The sequence below is a fragment of the Pelodiscus sinensis genome, chromosome 17 (assembly GCF_049634645.1).
Source record: "Pelodiscus sinensis isolate JC-2024 chromosome 17, ASM4963464v1, whole genome shotgun sequence".
In the NCBI taxonomy this organism is placed as follows: Eukaryota; Metazoa; Chordata; order Testudines; family Trionychidae; genus Pelodiscus; species Pelodiscus sinensis.
In genome coordinates this window covers 37,858,105-37,879,860 of record NC_134727.1, presented here as the reverse complement: position 1 = coordinate 37,879,860, position 21,756 = coordinate 37,858,105, and the positions used below count along the sequence as shown (strand labels likewise).

Sequence of the window (21,756 nt, the reverse complement as noted above, 5' to 3'; positions counted from 1 at the left end):
TCTGAACTGCATCTCACAGTGAATTGGTTTAATTTCCAGTTTTCCTGGATCAAAATTCATATGCAACGGACTGTCTTCTGATACCCAATCCATTTCCCTGAAGTTATGTATGGTTCCATAATAGATGCTTTGTAGCCTTGATCTTTCTTCAATTTGACTGCTACATTTTAAGGCTAACTAATATCTCTCCTCTCCCCCCACCCTGTTACAATAAAGCTGTCATTTCTGGCACCTAATGCATCAGGAGGGTGGATCGATAGCCCAGCCGGTTTAATCTCTCTCCCAAGCATGATTAACATCCCAACCATTGTATTTGCTTCCTGTCAGAGGAACAATAGTAAGTGCTTATTGACTGTGCCTGCAGGTTCACCAATATGTATGGTGTTCCTTTTTATCACTTCTTTCAGCAGACACTTTGACGTTAATAGTCCCTTTGTTACGCATCATAGTTGGCTTGTTACCTGTTCCTCGTCTTGTTTTGGCATCATCTTTTCCTTTGCTAGTCCCTTCTGTTCACCCCAATACTTCAAATACTAAAAGGTGAAAACTCCACAAGGAGCCGTACAGTCTCCAGCTCCATTCCCTCCTGCTGCTTGCTTTACACCAACAGCCGCAGTCTACTAGGAACAGCATTGGTACATTTTGTGCTTAGGTCGATGGATAACAGACCACATTTCATTCATTCGCTGGCACAACACCCAGAGGTGTTAGTTGTAGGTTCTAATTTTGATCCTGGAAAAGGTGTTTGTGTTTCATATTGCTGGCCCTCACCATGCTCCTTTTAAAAACGAGCATGTTATGAGGAAGGCTCCATTACCTGGATGTTGTTCCAAGCCGCCTCTCCTCTGCCTTTTACACAGGTTTCCAGCCTCAGTGGGGAGCCCAGAGTTCCGTGTTTAGTATCTGCACATAGACCAGTTCCTACGTTCCGGATCTGCAATATTAAATTGTCATTGAGCTACGTTACACTTTTGTCCAAGTGACAGAATGATTTAAGAAGTTACCTAAAACAAACTATGGTAGCTACTAGCACAAACGTACAATGCAAAATGCCTGGCATTATACAATTGAGGTGACATTGATACAGCTGGAAAGAGGCATACAAAGTTTATAAGTCAAAATAGGACTGTGTACAGCATTGTAATCTGTTTTAAGTACCCTGCATTCAACTTAAAAGAAAACATACTAAAGGATGACAGAGTCTGTTACTTATTAAAAGCTGTAACAATTATGAGCTTCTTATCCTTAGGCTAGACACTTTACAATGAGGGGTAATAGTATCCCCTTTTACAGGTGGGAAAGAGGAGGTGCAGAGTAACTAGTGGACTGGTCTGCAGGATCACAGGACATCTGGATTTCATTTTTATCATGATTCTTACTTCCCCAATCCCATGTCCTAATAACCAGATTATGCAGCCTCCCCTAATTGCAATCTTACAGAACAAGCCAGCATATGGTGTCTGTTTATGATCATCAGCCAAAAGGTCTGCTCTGTTTCTGAGCAGGCCAGTACAATGAAGCATACAGGAATTCTGACCTCTCGAGCATTCAGTGCAGAATTTTTAGGAATAAATATGTAACGTCTGTTCAAAGGAATGGAGCAAACTAATATCAGAGCTCACGATAATCTCTATTATGACTATCAAAACCAGCCCGGGCAGATCTAGCATTTTATGAAGTGAACTCACCTCTCCCCAGGCAGCAGCCGGGGGCTCCACTGGTGGGTAGAATTTTGGCAAGTCCCAAGCTACTTCATTCATGAACCATTTGAAGCTCTTGCAATTGAGACTGTTGCGAAGTTCCTTCTGAACCGTCACATCCCCCGCAGAGAGGTGCCGGTACTCAGGTCTACGCTGGTAGATGTACTCTGAGTATTCATCCATCCACACTTCAGCCACACGCTTCAAGTTCTATGTAAGTAGTAGGCATAGGTGGAAGGAATGAGGGGGAAAAGTATATAAAAAACTGCATCCATTCCAACTCTCTGCGTTAGAATTCAGAGCAGGTCTGATATTTTTGCTCAGAAAGGATTTCCATTACCACAGGCTCTCTCGGACTGCTAGGAGCAAGATCTTTTTAGCATTATTCGCTATTTCCAGGGGAGTTACAGGGAAAGGTATGTTTGGCTGATGTCAAGAGAGACTCCTTGGTACTTGGCCATTACACGTGGTTCCTTGTGGCTGTGGAAACAGCACTTCAGCAGAAGTTGTTTTAAATACAAGACGGAGCAGAGACAATAACTGAAAATACCACTGGGCTTTGAGGTCTGAGGACAACAACTTCCTGTTCTAATCCATCCTGCCACATTCTCTCTCAATGAGATCTTCAGAACCCAGTACTGGAAAGCACCTTTTCACAGAACAACGGCGGAGAGAATTAATTCTTTATATAAAAAAACTAAGAGCAACTTAACATTGAGGCATAGTAAGGGGGAGCATATACAAGCTGGTGATGCAGTCCCTTCAGAACATCCCCCACTGTTTGCTTCCTGTTAACAATACAGGCATCACAGATTTGCCCCGGACCAAGTCACTTCACCACTACACCCCAGACAAAGCCTCTCATAGGTTCTATTTCTGAACTGGTTCTAAAATGGGATTTACGTCCTCATCAGAGAGAAACACGCAGCTATATTAATATGAAGCAGGCAACTGCACACACTGAATTTTAGTTTCGATACATTCCTAGATGAGCAATTTAATCATGTCTTTGCAAATAGTTAGCCAGCATTACATCGACAACGTGGTGATACGCAGCATGTTAGCTGCTGCCAAACACATGATACATCCAGCACAAGAATCTTCAGTGCTGCCCAAGAGAGTGAGTGCAATATGTCATTAGCTCCCTGACAACATTCAGCACTCTCACTGGAATAAGCCAGCAGGACTGCGGAGCACAGGTAAGACACCTGATGTAATGTACCAATTTCAATGGAATATGCCAAGTAAGATTAGAAGCAAAACCAGCTAAGGCAATTCTGAGCAGGTGACATTCTTATCCTGCTCCAAATACGCTGTAATTCTTAGTCAACTTTCTCCAAGTCTGGCAATTCCAAGGTTTTCAGCAGAATCCCCTCCCCTTCCCCTGAGGTCTGCTACTAAATCCCTGTGACATCCTGGAGGAGTTAAGATGATTCTAACATTACAAGGGAGATGGCCAGAAGAACATTGCATCTCTCTGAAGTTATTACTTTGTCACGGTAACCGTCTAAATATATAATCAAGGCACAGTCTTATTCAAGAAAGTTTCCTGGCTCTCTGATCTAGATATAGCCATGTAAAAGCACTATTTCATGATTAAGTTTTATAACCTGTTTCTATTATCTTTTCCCACCAGAGGGCACTACTGCCCTCTCTCAATTTACTCGGAAACAAGCAGAAAACTGCAGAGCATGATACCAAGAACTTAAATCTTTCTTCTCTCTCAGCTACAAACATGTAGATATTTGCCTGAGTGAGACCTTCTCTTGCTGGTGAACTGCAGTTTACCACTCCAGTACAGTGTGAGGTATAAGGAAGAAGGAGCTTTTTTCCTCTTCTAGGAAGATTTAATAGATTTGCAAATCTTTCCCATGTAAACATCAAACACAAAACAATCATTACAACATTGTTTACAGTGTGGTAGCCAGCCATGTTGGTTCCAGGTTATTGGAGACACAACGTGGGTGAGAAGATATCTTTTATTGGATCAATTTCTGGTGGAAGACGAGACATTTATACACAGCTCCTCTTCAGGTCTGGGAAAGGTACACAGATACAAGGGGATACAGATTATTTAGCAAAAGGGGGAAAAGTGATGCAGGAGGCCATTTAAGAGGAAGTAGGCAATTAATTCCGTGGCCACAGGCCAAGGTAGGTTAATGAGTTACTGACTGCTGTAATGAGTCATAAAACTAATATTTCCAAGACCATCATTTTATGAATTCAAGTTCCCAGGCTTAACCTGAAGAAGAATCTTTCACAAGCAGAAGTTCCTGACACCTTGTGGCTCTCATATCCTGGATACCAACATGGCTACCCCACCACTGCAAAAACCCATGTAAGGGTGCCTAGCAAATACAATGATGGATGCCAGAAATACCTCTTCTGCCTTCCTTCACTTTGTAATTCTAGCACCCACGCTGTCCTATCACCTTACCTTAGTGACGGAGGATTTATTCTGGTGACTGCTGTGCTTCGCTAAGTCCTTCTCCAGAAGCATCACAAGTAAACACTTTCCCTATTGCCACAACACGAAGTATGTTGCATGTTTTAAAGTCTAAATACTCCATAGTTGCCACCTGCATGGTTCATGTCTCCGTGTCCTCCTGCCACCCGCCTATCCCCGCAGCACGTCTGATTTCACATTTCACCATTGGCCTCACTGCAGGTGCTTCGCGTAGGGCCCAGCTGCCAAGGGATTGCATTAGACAATGTCGCTAGTCTCATTGCTCAAATTAGCACTCATTGTGAGCCTTCGCTGCTTATTCTGAGCATGTTCTCAGGCAACTCTCCAGCAGCTCGTGTTTGCCCACAGTGGAACAGGCCAGGCATTCTCCTGCTTTCTCTTTAGTCAGTACAGAATTCTGGAGGGGCTCAGATCTGGATAAAGGGCAGCCTCTTTCCCTGCTCCCATTCTTTTGAAAGGCAGAGTTGATCTCAGCCTACCACCTAGCATTACAGTCTCTATCCCTGGTTGCTAAAGGAAGCCTGGATCAGGCTGCAAACTAGTTTCCTACCAAACACCAGGAGGAAGGTGGAAAACAACCCAAAAGGGGATTACTGGACATTGCTGTTGTTGCTATGTCAAATGCTCCTGATGGTGGGGAGGGGGCCCACTAGAAACGCCTGCTGCACAAGGGAAGTGCTGTGTGCAGAGCTGCACACAATTCCAGATTTCTTTCTGCTATCTAATCCCCTCTAGAGAGAGAAGCTGCAGCTTTGGCGGTGGCAGATGCTCCAATAAGTGGGGCATATTTGCTATTTCTTGATGCTTCCGTTGCTCCTACCTCCTATACAGATAATCCCCTGATCTATCCACTGCCCCCGTTCTCTCCCACCTGACACCAGCAACCCACTCTCCTCTCCACCCACTTGTCCCTTGCTTTCCTATTCCCTTGTAGATAATAGAAGGAGGGCCTGCTCCATGATGCAACGTACTTCTCTGCAGAGTGTCCTTGTTGGGTGAAGGTGCCTGTAAGTGCGTTGAGATGTTAATCCTGGATATTTTACTGGGAGCAGAAGTTGGTGGTACCTGTGTGATTCTAGACACAGCTCCACAGCTATGCTGATCAATACTCTAGACAACACCCCTTTCAAAATTCACAGGCCCTACACCGCACATAGGAGCAGGCATGTGTAAATGCCCCAGTAACAAATACGTAGCTGAAAGAAGGCCATCACTACGCTTAAGAGGACTAACAGAAAAATGATAAACTTCTCCCCCCGGGTGAATGTTTTTCACAAAATGATCATCCATATCGGACTTCTCAAGCCTCATCTTCAAAGGAAAACTGCACACCATCTTTAAAAGACACACCTGGGTGCTTATAGGACGTATTTCCGAATACAATAATGACGCCCCTTTACTTAACGGAGTATTACCATATTTCAGAGCGAGAAGACCCCTGACATGCTAGGAGGCTGAAAGGTCTTTCCATCATTGCAGCAGTACAATCGCTATCTTGTACCACAATGCTCAGAATGTCTAAGCTAGGAAAACATTGACATTTACGGAAATGATACAAGCTAGGGACAGTCGGGCCTTGTCCTCCACATGCGTGTCACTAGGCCTCTCTAAGTTGCCAAGGAAGGTTAGCTCGAAAAATACGTACTCTTGCCAGGCTGACTCCGGTTGGAACTTTGTAAGGAACATATTTCCTGTAGATATGACCCACTCGGGAGCAAGGGATGTCCTCCATACGACCCCCACACATCCACACCTGTAGAATGGCAGAGAAGAACAGAAATACAATTGCAATTCACTTCAGCTGAATAGCAAAACTTTCAATATAGAACAATTTATGGAATCAAAGATTGATTTAGTCTCTCCCTCAAACACTAACTTCAAACCTGACTGCTCAGAGTCAGGCATCTTTCAGTTTAGCCAATGGATTAGCATATTGGCCGTAGAGACACTCTTTAGATCCTTGGCCATCAGGTGGGAGAAAGCAAAGGACTCTTTCTGAACAACACAGCTCAGACACAGATTGTTTCCCAAGTTAATGTAGAATGATGTATTACTGCACATAGCAATTAAAAATTGGACCTGCAGGCCAAATTTTGTGCTGTCAGGAAAGAGCTCCAAAAATAGCTTGGGGAGCAGAGGAGAGAACACGATAGGTCAGATCAGGTGCTACACTTACACTCTAGATGGAATTATTCACAAGCCTGCCTATGCTTCAAATCAGAAAATACTAGCTCCCGTGTTTTTGTACTACTGCTGGGTATCAGAGTAAAGTCTGAGTCTAGGAGCTCAATGCTATGCTTTTAACACAGACATGTTCCTAGCTTCTGCAGTCTCCAATTAGTGGAAGTCCCTGTCTGGTGAAAACAATTATGTTTTAAAAATAGGAAGAGAGAGTCAGTAGAAGAGAGCATTAGTTGCAGAATAATGACCTGATGCTTGATTAGTGGTCAAGGTGAGGCCAAGAAGTTTATTTTCCATGCAGAGACATTGATTCTGTGCCAACATCCTTAAACATCTTTCTTTTATACCTAGATTAATGCGGATGTAATTTTTTTGCCTAAGTGAATGAAATAGAGTGAATGCTGCTCTATGTATAATAAATGCATTCCAGTAGATGTAAAGAATATATTTGGGAGCTTCAGCTAATCAGAGAACATCTAATCTATAAATTAAAATAATGGTACTTATTAGAGGATTGGCTTCTGATTCAGTTGGCTTTTTTTAAGTGCTTGTCTTAGTGTGGGGGCAGACAAACATTTAACTATCTGACGGATGCTCTATACATTCCTGTTTCCTTTCCATCTTCAATCAGCTTCTTCCATTTCCTCCTGCTTTCATTTAGTATGACATTTGACACTTGATTTGATACCCAAATCTCACCTCAATACCCAAAAGCTCTATGTGAGGTTTATGTTCGAAGATGGTGATCACTGGCCTGTATGCTAAGGCAGTGTTATTGGTCCATGCCTTCATTATGGCTAGTTTGGACTCCTATAATTCACTGTACACAGAGTTTCCTCAACGGCTTCATGCATAGAAGGCAATTCATTAATATTGTATGGCTATAATATTAAATATTTATGAAGGGAACAAAATATTTGGTCAAGGCTGCTGCATAATTACTAGTTATAACACAAACTTCAAAAGGGCTTTATCTGTATCTCCTAGCACCTAGCTATTTAACAATCATCGTAATTACCTTTGCTTAGCCTAATGAAGTTTCTTTTTATAGTAATTGGTTTCCTGAGACCAGAATTCCACCAGAATATTTACATCAAATGTTTGTGTGGTTGTAAAGAATACAAAAAGGAATTTTGACTGAAAATGTGATCTATGGATTTTTGTCCCTTTAGTATTTTTTTTGATTACGGATATGTCTTGAGAGACAGGACAGCTGTTGCAGACAAAATCTACTCCATTTAACTTTTGGAGAGCTTCCATTTGTCCTTTCCAATGGTATTATCAGAGTGGTGTTCCTTATTCTAACTCCTGCACAAAAGAAGCTACATTAGTGGCAAGTTGTAGCAGTGGCTGGGATAGGGTTTCACTTTTTGGACATGTCATAAGTTCTACTGACCGAGGGGCCAAATATTCAGTGTTATTCGGTGACATTTTAAGCCCACAAAATGCAGATCTGCTACAAACTCAAACGACGTTTGGGACAGTCAGCAGGATTCAACGTATGGAACGTGGGAAACAAGGATGGTTGGAGGAGCAGAGAGAGAAACCTGGAGTTTAGGTGTTACACAGACTGTCTACACTGGGAGGAGGAGGAAGACTGCAGAGTCTTCTGAGCCAGGGAAAGCCTTCAGAGTGTAAGTGATCACATAAAGCTGAAGGATCCATGAAAGTCACGAAATAATGGCACCTGATTTCTACCTAAGGTACTAGTCCTGTGGGAGGCTACACCAGCTGTGCTCTTCCTCATTGCAAGGCATTAGCACTGAACCCAAGTGCAAGCAGTCTCTCCCATTCCCAGCAATGTGGTTGAGGGTAAATTCAAGTATATGAGTTTATCAGTTCTTATTTAGAGAATATAGAATTTAGTTTAAATAAGTACAGGTTGAACCTCTCTAGTCCAGCTACATCATGGTTTTAATTAGCCAGATGTCCACTTATCATGGGTGTGGCCAAGTTTGCCACCATCCCATAAAGTTTGTTTACAGCCACCAGTCCTGGCTCTCCATGTTCTGTGCTGTTATTTAGCTCTAATTTACCCCTAATGTCTCCTAACAGCCCAGGAAGCAGTGGCAGTGTTGAGAATGCTGCTGGACAACACTGACCTCCTGTGGTTCGGCAAATTCTCCAGTTTGGCACCAGCCAGGTCCCAAGGGTGACAGTCTAGAGAGGTTCAACCTGTCTATCCACTTCCTTTTTTTAAACTACACCACCACTGCCCACCCCTGTTCCAATGACTCATTCTCCTGCCTCACCATTCCATGATCTACATTCACTCCTCTCTCCACCTCCTGATCATCACTGTGTGCAGGAGATATGAAGGGGAAAAGGAAAAAAAGAGCAAGAGAGCCAACACATGCGCCCTAGAGTCCCTTCCTCTTCAGCTTCCAAGACACTATCATCCTTGGACTCCTAACACAGGTCACCCACACAGCAATCAGAGTAATGCAAGATTTCTCCAGCTGGACAGAAGACTGCATCGCATCATGTCAGACACAGGCCTCGCCACCGTGATCTCACACACGCCTGCCAGATTAAATAGTCACAATACATTATACTTGTGGGTGAATCCATGGAATCTAAGGAACCCCCATTGGTTCAGAATGCAGCTGCCACATTAACATACAGATTGACAGGAGCACATCACTTTTTTGCCCAGGAGCTACCAAATCCTGGTCTTACTCTTCAAGACTCTCAGTGCACTGGGACCAAGCTATCTAAAGACTCTCCCCCCTCTGGTACTATGAACTCAGGTAATGTACAGTCAGTAAGAATAAGATCAGCAGCCATCTGATCTAGATGCTAGATGAGCTAAGGCAGGCCACAGATTTACAATATCGGAATAGTATTCAGATACTATTGGGTTTGAGAACCTACGCAGAACAGAGGAAAAGATTTCGACTAAACAGTCACCCCTAGCTCCTCTATAGCACTTTTCATCAGTAGCTCTCAAAGCACTTTACAAAGGAGGTCAGTATCTTTGACGTAAGAAATCACCTGGCATCCGAGAAGATTACAATCGCAGTAGAAGACATTGTTACAAAAGATCCCAAGGGGGGGAGAGACTATTTAACGAAATAAATTGCTGAAAGAACATGAAACATAAAAATGGTAAATTTCTGCATCCATTTTTCTGACCATGATTAAACATATTTGGCTGTCTACTGGCTTTTGTGCAAAGATGAATGAAGTTGCAAACTTCATGAGTCCTACTGACATACCATAAGGAGCTTTTAAATATATTCAGCTCAGCTTTTGGTGCCTTTTTAATATTTCCTCATTCTGTAGGTGACAATGTAGCACTCAAAAAATACAAATCTAATTTTAAAATATGCTTCCCATTCATTTTCATTGCTGCTTTGATTTGTTTTATTAGCCAGCTTCTTTGTGTGATGACAGAATTCATTACAGCCTCCATAAAGACAATTACCAGCTCTTATCTATAAAAGTAGAGGAAAGAGATGGGGTAGGGGGAGTGTGACATGCATCAGCAAAACACAGCTAACAAAGAATTAGGAAGTTAACATTGCACAAAAAAACATACACCTAATCAAGACTCTGCCAAGGAATAACAGCAAGACAAACAAAGCCAAAGCCAAAGCCAGCTGAGAGAATGGATGGGATCAGTTACCCATGTTTGGTAGGTTTAAGGAAGGAGTACAGTTAATCCATATGGGTATGTCTACACTAGCCACACTAGTTCGAAGTAGGGTGGCTAATGTAGTCATTCGAACTTGCAAATGAAGCCCGGGATTTAAATATGCTGGGCTTCATTTGCATGTTCCCGGGCGCCGCTATTTTTAAATGCCCGGTAGTTCGGACTCCCTGCCCGCGGCTACACGCGGCACAGGCTAGGTAGTTCGAACAAAAGCCCCTAATTCGGACTACCGTTACTCCTCCTGCAATGTTCGAACTAGGGTGGCTAGTGTAGACTTACCCCATGAGACACAGCACTACACTAAAATTACACCATTGTAAAATGAAGCGCTGAGACAACTTTTCCTTTCTGAAGGCTGGACCACCTGCCTTCCCAAGAACGTGTGTCATGACAATTTGTTGTTTTGCTCCATATTAAAGTCCTAGCTGGGGTGGCTCTGTGTTTATTCTGAGTGGTGTGGTTATAGTGTTGAGCTCCCTATCTCCTCTGGCTATCATGACAGTAGATCTCAAAGTTTCATTCTGATGAGATGAGCTTCTACGCTCTCGCTGCCATCACTAAAGCTCCTTGAGGACTACGGATGAAGCCAGTCAGGACCGCCAGTAACTCATCTGGTGATCGGATCAGATGTCTTTTGGGAATAATGGTAACTAACACTCACTACTGCATTTCTGGGTCTTGAGGAAAGCCGATGTAGAATCAAGAAAACTGGGGTGAAATCCAGGCCCCAATGAAGTCAGTGAGAGCGTTGCAATTGACTGCAATGGGGCCAGGATTTCTCCACCCTTGGTTTCTAGCCTTGGCTGTGTGATTTTAGGCAAGACAGTTAGTATTATCCCAGTCTTCTCTGGGGGACTGCAAGGCTTCATTCCCTATCTGTAAAGCAATTTAGAGCTTTTGATGGAAAGTGACAGGCAAAGGTAACACTGCACCCCTTCTCTACTATCCTAACACTGTGCCAGTACATTCTTTTGCTGCCACCACAAGTACCAATGTCATAAGATTTTAGGGGGAAACAAGTACCATCATATAATTCCAAACTACTGTATTTAGATGCATGTCTACAATTTCCAGAGAGTGTGCCTAACTGACCACATGCTGACCCATGGAGAACTGGGAAGCAGCAAAGGGGTCAGGCAGACCTGGAAAGAAAGGCAACCATCTACGATCTACAGGGGAATAGGAAAGCAAGAGACAAGTGGGAGGAGAGTGGGTTGCTGGTGTCAGGTGGGAGAGAACGGGGGCAGTGGATAGATCAGGGGATTATCTGTATAGGAGGTAGGAGCAAAGGAAGCAGCAAGAAATAGCAAATACGCCCCACTTACTGCAGCATCTGCCACCACCAAAGCTGCAGCTTCTCTCTCTAGAGGGGATTAGATAGCAGAAAGAAATCTGGAATTGTGTGCAGCTCTGCACACAGCACTTCCCTTGTGCAGCAGGCATTTCTGGTGGGCCCCCTCCCCACCATCAGGAGCATTTGACACAGCAACAACAGCAATGTCCAGTAATCTCTTTTGGGGTGTTTTCCACCTTCCTCCTGGTGTTTGGTAGGAAACTAGTTTGTAGCCTGATCCAGGCTTCATTTGGAAGGATAGAGACTGTAATGCTAGGTGGTAGGCTGAGATCAACTCTGCCTTTCAAAAGAATGGGAGCAGGGAAAGAGGCTGCCCTTTATCCAAATCTGAGCCCCTCCAGAATTCTGTACTGACTAAAGAGAAAGCAGGAGAATGCCTGGCCTGTTCCACTGTGGGCAAACACGAGCTGCTGGAGAGTTGCCTGAGAACATGCTCAGAATAAGCAGCGAAGGCTCACAATGAGTGCTAATTTGAGCAATGAGACTAGCGACATTGTCTAATGCAACCCCTTGGCAGCTGGACCCTAGGCTAAGCACCTGCAGTGAGGCCAATGGTGAAATGTGAAATCAGACATGCTGCGGGGATAGGCGGGTGGCAGGAAGACACAGAGACATGAACCATGCAGGTAGCAACTGTAGAATATTTGGATTTTAAAACATGCAACATGCTTCATGTTGTGGTAATAGGGAAAGTGTTTACATGTGATGCTTCTGGAGGAGGATTGAGAGAAGCACAGTTTGTGATCAGCAGAGCAAGAGGCATTATATGTCACTACGGAAGGAGACAGGACAGCATGGGCATTAGTTAAGCTGTATCTACAGTGGCAAGGTTACGGTGGCACAGCTGTGCTGCTCTGCAATTGCTTTTGTAACCGCTCTATGGTATGTGTACACATAGGCTTACAAACCAAAGGAAAGCAGAAGAGGTATTTCGATGGTACTCACTGTAGTCTAGGTACTCTTGCATGGGAATGGCTGACAATGTGGCTGTACTGTATTATGCAAGTATGCTCGTTTTTCTTATTTGTGGAGGTGGGGGGAGCAGAAAACAGGAAGGGAATTTTTTTTCATACATTCCTCTTGGCTGCCACATGAGACTGAATAGTGGGGTAGTCAGATGGCTCATTGGCTTGGAGGCAATCATAGGAAAAGGAAACCAGCTAAGAAGTCAGTTTGCAATGCTCTGATTGCAACCAGGGATCAGGGCAACTAATTCCTACTTTTTAAGATTTGGGGGGTTTCCACCATTTAAGAAGAAAAATCCACCCCAATAGTGTTTTTCACCAAATACAAACATAGGAAAGGCCAGTTTTCAGTGTGTGACCCCACATCAGCCCATCACTCTGTCCATGGGCCTACCCTGCTATGTCGCGCAGCACTGGCTATGTACATGGTTTTTCATCTATCTGGGTCTGTATGTGGTGCCCCTCACAGATATCTAACTGCCTTACAAAGCATAAATAAGGTTTATGAGTAGTCTACATTAGGAAAAGTTTGCAGAACAACTACATCAGCAAATCCTGCTAGCCTAAATACAGCTTATTATCAAAAGAGTACTTTTGCCAGTACAGCTTATACCCATTCCCAGAATGAAACAAACGATAGAATCACTTTTGCTGAGACAGCTGTGTGGTACAGATATAGTGTGATCCTCACCCCAAAGCCCACGTAACATTACTATAATGGGAAAACTTTCCTGGTCTCCATGGAACATCATCTCATTGACTTGTGCAGTAAGAGTAAATATCCGTGTATGTGCTATGTAACATTTTTTCAAGACTGGATTTTATGGGCAAGTTTAACACTTATGGTTTGCCCAACACTAGGAAAAAAAAGTCACAATCAGGGATGCGAAATGGTCAGAATGAAGAAGTGATTCAACAAACATGGCATTCCGGTATTTCAGAGTGTCTGCCTTTCATACATCTAAATAGTTACCCTGTTAGGAATTTGCAAAGGTAATTAAGGCCTTCTCACATTCCTGGCTTACAAGAATTCACTCCGGCCATAAAGCTGGAATAGCTGTTTTGCTTCCAGCCTTAGTCTGCCCTCCCAGCATTTTGGGAGGTTCGACTACACCCGCCCCCCCATACAGGGAACAGACTGTCCCCTCTGCATACAATATCGGACACCTTCCTCCTCCTCATTGCCTGTGCCCAGCAGGGTGCGAGAGGTGTCACTGAGTGCAGAGGTAAGGGTCTCCCCTCCATTCAAGCCACATCTGCACTAAACAGAATATCGACGCTGCCGTGATCAATCTTCTGGAGTTCGATTTAGCAAGTTTAGTTAAGACTCGCTAAACTGAAATTAGAGGGTGTTCTTGCTAGTGGCAGCCGCGGTGCTTGGGGTGAGCACATCCCTTTGCTGGAATGGACATATCAGATGTTAAATTGTTCAGAACAGGTATTACACTTGAGCTTAGCTAGCTACACAGACTGAGAAGCAACAGAAGCAAGCACTCAAAGAAGAATTTAACAGGTAAAAATATAAAAAAATTCAAATTAAACAATCTGTTGAAATTATGAAAATAAAATGCAAATTCTGCCAAACCCAGTAATAAATAATCCAAAGGTAGGTCTCTTAGCTTTAAAACCAGGGCCTTAATTATTTGACAATGTTCCTTTTGCCAAGAAATTCTATAGCTTCAAAATTCTATCTACATGGCTTTTGATTATGAACAAACATTCTATTCTTGCCATTCCTGCACAATTATTAAATCTATGAGCCATCGATGAATGTATCAATTTATCTTAACTTCTGAAATACAGTGAGCCTCTTTCAGTTGAAACTTCATTTTTGTCAATGAAAGAAGGGACTTTGCTGAGATTAATTAGAGTAAATTTAGCCCTTCATAAATTACCATCTCTGGACTGAAATAAAACAGTGTGTTTCAGAGAGGGTAAGCAAACAGATGAATGAAGTAGTCTTGTTTCCTGCAGATCAAGCAGTGTGACTGTCTGCTGCAGCATGAGAGACACAAAGGGCTTGCATAGCCACTGTCATCGCTCTTGGAAACTAGCATTTTCAAAGGGGGACCAAGAAAAAGAAGATGAATGCTGCCTCTGCCCTCTCCTGCAGAGAATTTCAATATTACACAATTTCACTACACAACTCTGAAAGGGATAAATGGATCCAATTATAATGGAATCTCCAAGGGAAAATTTTATTCCCCTCTTTTCTAGTAGAGGAAAAAGAGACCTCCAATATGGCTTTATTACTTAGCCTTTTGTAAATAAACAATGGGAGGACAATATCATTTACTGTTTGGTAACTGCTTGATGAACAGAGTTTGATAGGTATTTAAAACAGCATAAAGTCATTCAGATTTGTGAAACTACTTGGTGAAAGAAACTAACAAGATATGAATTGGCACAGGGACTTTGGCTGTCTCAGCTGAACTGTGCATTGTTTGCATGGTCATTGCTACCATCTGTTGGACCCATGCTGACAATATTTTCTTTCAGTAGCATCTAGGACTGACTGTAAGAATCAAAATACTAATGCTATCTGTTAAAGGAAAATTGCTAATTAAAGCAAAATGGAGTCAAACAGATATGGGGTTGAATTTCCTCTAGGATGTAAGGAGGCATTCTGTACAGAAATACATTTTAACTAACCTTTAAATAAAATTCATTCCCCCTCTCTATGAAATCCACTGCCACTTCCCGATTCACTGAAGATATCTCAGGATGCATCGTTTCACAAGAACATAGGTAACAGAAGTCAATGGACTGTAATGACACCATTTTTGCTTGACAAATTCATGAACCACACAGATTCAGTGTCTTGGGCTCATGAAATCAGCAGTAGTGCCCTGAGCCCCTCCCCACCCCTAACTCTGGAAAGCCCCCACATCCCAACCCTCTGCCCATAGCCCCTCCTCACACCCACCAACCCTGACTCCTGCATCCACCACGTCCTCACCCCCTCCTGCCCTAAGCCCCCTACACCCCATTCCCATGAGCACCCTGCACTCCATCCCACATTTACATTTTTTTACAGTGGTATCACAACTCCCCTTCCCTCAACCTCCTGCCCTGAGAGCCCCTAGGGGAGGGGAAATTGAGATACAAAAGCACCTGTAGGAAATGTAAGTTATTTTCAGCCCTGGAAAGAACCCACTGGTAAATGTGGAGGTGTGTCTATAGCCACTGCCCATGCCATGTATGTTTTGTGAAAAGACCACTTCATTCATCAGAATCTATTGATCCAATGCTCCCAAAGAGCTCTATGTTCACCAGAAAACAAAATGAAGTCAGAGTTCTGCAAATGTCATCAGGAAGAAAACATATACTAGTGGGAGGTCAGAACTGCCACATACTTCCACGGTTTCAGAAGAATGGAAGTTTACAAAATATATAGGTATCTCAACAGTAGTAAAACATGTACAACAGAGGGTTTCCGTATGTTTTCCTCGAGTGTTTTACAGTCGCATAGAATAGACTCATTCATACGAATGAGCGCTATCAGAGCCTCAAACACATATGCACCGCCATCCTGGATTAGACCAGGTTTCCATCTAGACCAGCATCTGGCCTTTGGCAGCAGCTGGGCACTTCAGAAGAAGTGCAAGAAACCTCCTGGCAAGGAGAAACGTCGTTCTAATCCACATCAGTGCTCAGTTTGTACCTGAGGCATGACAGCTTATATGTATTAAGATATAAAAATATCCCAATATAACCATGATCTTACTGTCCATATAAATACCTATTCCTCTTATGAATCCTACCAAGCTTGTGGTCTTACTGATATCCAGTTGCACTGAGATCTATCAATTAATTATGCATTGTGTATACCTCCCCCCCCCTTTTTTTAACCAGTTTTAAATGGCAGGCTCACTGATATTTTCTTTTACGTGTATCATGGAAAATAGCATGTTCCTATCTACCTTTTCTTATGTCATCCACTTTTTTATACCTCACATAGGCCTCCTAATATATACATATCTTTCCAGGAATAGAGGGGAGGGGAGCAGAGAGAAAAAGGCAAGGTTTGGTTTGCAGTACCCACCTACAGTACCCCTGCAGAGGCACAATTTCAAATTTTAATGGGGGGGGGGAACTTTCAGTGGGGGCTCAGGGCCACTTAGATCTGTGGAAGCTCTTGCATTTTTTGAAATGGCAGAGAACATTAGCACATCAGAAATGTAGACAATCTTCTCTGATTCTGGGGTGAACTCTTGGCCAAATTATTATATTTGCCTCCTGCTTTACTCCCATCTCCACTCCCACCTCCTGAAGGTTTCCCACCATTTGTAAATAGATAGGAACCCACATATTAATTTGGATCCCATCTTGTGGTAGGTTGCAGCTGTCGCCTCGATAAAGGTGTGAAGTCAAAAGAACGATGGAGGTAAAGTGGAGAGAGAAAGGGGATGAGAAGACAAGGGAGAGAATACAAACAGGAGAGCAGGGGAATCGTATCGAGGACAGAAGACGACCAAGAAGGGGCACAATAAAAGGGGAGTTGCGAGAGAAGAGATGATCCGATTGGTTTCATGGTGAAGTGTGGCCCTTTAACCCAGCAGCACTAGTTGCTGATATTGAAGCATTTTGGTGCCAAGCGGCTTCTACTTCTGGGGCACAGCAGACACGAGCCACCAGGGCAAAGATCCTCATGTTTCTGCCTCCCACAAATCCCCACATCCCTCCACTCCGGGCTCTCCCCACACAGTTGCTGCTTGCGAGCCTCTGAAGAAGAGCCAGAGGGGACAGTTCTCCAGGGGCCCTGGAGGTGCCTGCACACCAGGGTGTAGAGATGCCAGGAACCTACTCTCTCTCAGAGCCTGATTTCTCTCTCCCCTAGTCCCAGGGAGGGGATGGCTCATCAGACTCTGCAGTCAGGAAAATAGGCTGAACCAATGCCAGGGGCTAAGGAAAGATCAATGCTGTGGCTGACAGGACCCCACTCATGGCAGCTTCCCCAGCACCTTGGGAGGAGCAGGGAATCTTTTCAGGGCCTGCAGCATCCATGCCATTGAGGGAGCCTGAGAATTAGCACAAAGCCCCCAAAGAGCCCCTGCTCCAGCTTCATGCGGTCATGAAGGAGCCCAAGGCAGGCGCAGCAGGCCCATCCTGGCTCGCAGCGCTGGACAGTAAGGCACCACAGGTGCTGCTGCCAGGGACCCCTTCAATGCCTGCCCTCCCCCATCCCACTGTCAGGGAATCCTAAAGCTCCAGTCCCATGTGGCTAGCTGGGCTCAGGTCCCTACTCTGGACATTGTGACTGCCAGGGTGGCAGTGACGCTCGGGTTTGGACTAGTTCTCACATTCGTGGCCCAGCCCTCGCATTGTAGTCTGGCATATGGGGACATCACTCACTCAAGTTTGGCCTGGACAGCCTCCCTAGTTGCGAGGATCAGGGCCAAACGAGTGGCACTGACCCCAAACACAGGTTGTAACTTCCAGAGTAGGGAACACAGTCTGGCTAGATCCATGGGATCCAAGCTGCTCGCAAGTGTTTTGGTGCATTCTGGCACCCAATTTTGGGCCACCATCCACAGGCAGAGAAGCCCTTTTTTAGAGGAATGTGTACTACTGATGTATAGAGGCATAAGGCTCAGTATTTTCCTATCTGTCCGCAGTTTTTCCCCACTGATACTATTATATAGAGCAGAAATTTTCACTGACAGTCATTCATCGGTCTTTTTAGTAAAGGGTTTTCATTAATTTGGAAATCAGTAAAGGGAGGATGAGTAGTTCAAATGATCCCTTTCAATGTTCACTAGCTTAGATATGTCAACAATTACTTTTGTCTGCTTTGTGTTTTCATTTCCTAACTTGATTAGGTTCCCTCACCATCTTCAATGTCAGACTTAATCCAAGAGCACAGTCCCATTTTTGCCTGCAATGGCTGGTAGTTACCACTACAGGAGCATTGCTCCTGTAGTCCTTGCCTGAGGTAGCACACTCAGGTATTCCATGGAGATGGTACATTGCAGTGTGCTCAGCTTCATCAGCTATGAAGGAATGGAGCATGCTTAACGAGGATGGACTCTTCGGAAATGTTAGCTACTAAAAATCAAAGATGGCTGAGATGTGTCATTTTTCAAAGTCTTATAGCTTGACCAAATTTGGATGGATTTTCACAAGGACATCCCTCGAGTCCTTCTCCAAAGCATGGGGGCATTAGAGCTTTTCAAAGAAAACATTGCCAAACGTGTTTTAAACAACATGGGCAAAATGTATTTTTCTATAACCTTGTTCTAGAACAAAAATGAACTATTTTGGCTGGAGCTTTCCAGAAAGCATCATCCTAAGGAAGATACCTCAGCATAGAAATTTCTAGCACAAACAGCTAAAGTTTGAGGAAGTGCTAAGCAACTGAAAGCAGGACCTTGTAATGAGAAATGTCACAAAACCTTACTAAGATGGAACTGCCAGCTTCACTTATATTGAATACTGGTCCTAAAATGGACTCTGTGGTACCATCAGAGTTAATATTGTCTCACATTGCAAATTGACTATGACTACTGCTTTATCTTCTGGGTCTTAGCCAGTTTTGAATTTGTGACAGTGCTGTCCCTATCCACTATCTTAGAGCCACCCATATTTTTCAAATGTCTTGTTATATACACACACACACACACACACGAGAGAGAACCTGTGATCCATGCTTAGAAAGCTTCTTAGTTTTCAAGATCTTTTCAAAGCAAAAGTAATTTTCAGAGAACATAGCTCACCTTAAAGGATATTTCATACTGTTCTCCTCCCCATATCTCCAGACCTGCATCATACCCTCCCAGCTCCCAGAACCACTTTCTATCGACTGCAAACAGTCCTCCAGCCATTACAGGAGACCTTAAGAAAAAACCAGACTCCGTATTACAAACATATTCAAGATACAGCTTTCACGCTGAACATTAAAAAAAAAAAAAAACAAAAACAAAAACAAACACGATACCATTAATATTTCTTTTACCACCCACTTCTCCTAGTGCTTCTGCACTTCTGTCAGAGCATCTACCAGTTATCTTTGCTTTACAACCTTTTCCCACTCTTTGCAACCCAGGAGGATTGGAGAGGGCTCCCTTTGGAACCAGTCAACGCCACTCCTCACATTGGTTACTTGGTTCACTGTTGAGTGACACAAGGAATTCCCCTCTCCTGGAGGGATCCCGACATATTAAACCTGCAGTCTTCCTTGCCCCACCAGTCTAGGAAGCAAGAGACCAAAAATCAAGTTTCCTAGCATAATTGCAAAGTTACTGGGCTTGCAATCATAAGGTGGCTCTTCAGTTTTGTGATGCAGAAATGTGACACAGTTCTATCGCTCTACAAGGCTGGCAGGCACAGCAATAACAAAGCAGTTTGATCCCAAATTATTACTTCTATAATATACACCAATCACCAAAATTGCTCTATAATTGTATTCTATTTATATTTTACCTGAGAATGACATACGAGCTATTTGTTAGTTGTTAATATCCTTAATGCCATGCCACAAACTTAGGTTCCAAAGATTTTTTTAACTTGATAACCACATTAGACATTGCATTTTTTATTAACTTAACTTCTATGGAGATTAGATTTCCAAAAAATAGCTACAGACTGTTTTTGTTCTAAATGAAACTTATTATCCAACAAAGTAAACAGCTGCCAAAAACAGAGCAACCTACCACCAACTTGTAACTCTCAGTACAATAAAGCGTAAGAAACCCTTTAACAGGGCACCTTTTGTTAGCCACTTGTCACTCTGCATGTCAAACACTTACTCAAAGGGGTCGCTAGGATCAGGTTTCTGTAATTCAGGAGGGATAGGGATCCGCTTGTAATACATCTCCCAGTCAAATGCCCCTCGCATTGCATCTCCAGCTTGGGTCTCATATCCAAAGTGGTCATGGTCAATTACATCAATCATTGGGCACACAATAGTCTTGCGGTTCCGAGCAATGCGGTCTGAGGATCACAGAGAAATAAGTCAGTAAGCAGCTAGCTTAGTGGCCCCATTCACCAATTGTTACAAGAAGAGCATCTACGAGTATGAAGCCAATATGAAAACAAGAGCCTATTTCATCTCACTACCACAGAACAACCACCATACAGATAGTTATAATTCAAACATCAAAGCCCAGCTTTAATGTATCACTGAATACATGCAGCTCTAGAGCACCTGTCTCACTAAGAATGGCTGAATTTTCTGCTTTGTTGTGTTTCTATTTTTTCCTTAAATCTGAGCATGAGGAACCAATTTATTGGCAAGAATTAGTCTAGAATTATATTTATCAGGTAATGTGCACCTAGTTCTGATGCGTGCTATCACTTCCCCTCAAACTAAAAGGGCTTATCTGCATTACAAAGTATGAAACTGAGCTAGTTTTAATTCTAGCGAGGCTGAGGGCTGGGGGCAGTGAAGACACAGCAGCACAGACATCTGTATGGACTAGCCAACCAAGTAACTATCCAGGGTTCTGCATAAGTTTGTACAGCCCATGTTGAAACCCACATGGCTGCAGCTTCACTACCATCATTACCTGAGCTACTCACTGAATAGTCTAGCATAGTGGTTCCCAACCTTTTCGATCCCTTTTTAATCTATTGTGGTTGTGCCCACGAAAGCTCATGAGATCATCTACATGTTCTGTTAGTCTTTAAGGTGCTGCTAGACTATTAGTTGTTTTAAGTTTTTCCAGTTACAGATTAACTCTGCTCCCTCCCCCCACGAAGCTTTTGAGCTACTCAGGTATATCTACAGGAGCTGCAGTTACACTCCATGACTGCTTTGCAGACCTGCCCTAAATCTTTTATTTTTCAGAGGCTTCGCATCATTCCAAATTATCTGGTGTTATATGTATTTATGACATCAACTAATTATTTATTATAAATGATACCTACACGATATAGAAAACTTAGGTGCTCTCTATGGTACTAGTCACCCCTATAGTCTGAGAGAAAAACTGAACACATCATAAACGTAAACAAAAATACCTGGCTATCTCCCTACCCTTCCCATCTATCTATCAGTCCTTTGGGCTCCTAATGGTGCATAGGGCCTCCACAATCATTCCCCATCTCTTGCGATCCTTAGCGATAGTCTTGATTTGATCCCATGTTAAGCCAGCTGCTTTTACTTCATCCAGGCAGCTTTGTTGCCATGTTTGCTTACATTCCATGTGCCAATCATCATACATTTCTTATGTGAAAGCAGCTTACTCCCCAGGGACATCTGAGGTCGACTAAGGGTCATCGGTACGACAGCGTTGTTCCCGGTTTGACCGTGGTACGTCATAAGCCTCCGCTGAGGAGCCCTTGGTCTTCCCTGGACTGAGATGGTTTTGATTTTGAAAGATGTAGAGGTTTCCATAACAAAGTTTTTTTTACAGGGATGAGTTGTTAGCCCATCACCCAACCCCCAACCTGGAGGACCAGGGAATCGCTTTTTGTCTGGTCTCTACCCGTTG

At 43.4% G+C, this 21,756-nt stretch overlaps 1 protein-coding gene and 1 long non-coding RNA gene across 3 annotated transcripts in view; one reads left to right on the top strand and one right to left on the bottom strand.

Moving 5' to 3' along the window:
• GALNT10 (polypeptide N-acetylgalactosaminyltransferase 10) overlaps positions 1-21,756 on the bottom strand; it is a 146,922-nt gene that overhangs the window by 11,542 nt on the left and 113,624 nt on the right. Inside the window, exons 6-10 of the mRNA XM_075900594.1 lie at positions 20,071-20,254; positions 19,039-19,156; positions 5,813-5,920; positions 1,689-1,910; positions 818-934 (exon numbers count right to left, since the gene is read on the bottom strand). Coding sequence (XP_075756709.1) covers positions 818-934; positions 1,689-1,910; positions 5,813-5,920; positions 19,039-19,156; positions 20,071-20,254 — 749 coding nt within the window. The remainder of the gene's footprint in view (positions 1-817; positions 935-1,688; positions 1,911-5,812; positions 5,921-19,038; positions 19,157-20,070; positions 20,255-21,756) is intronic.
• The window catches only part of LOC142818749 (uncharacterized), a 100,912-nt gene that overhangs the window by 20,960 nt on the left and 58,196 nt on the right, over positions 1-21,756 (top strand). The window lies entirely within an intron of this gene.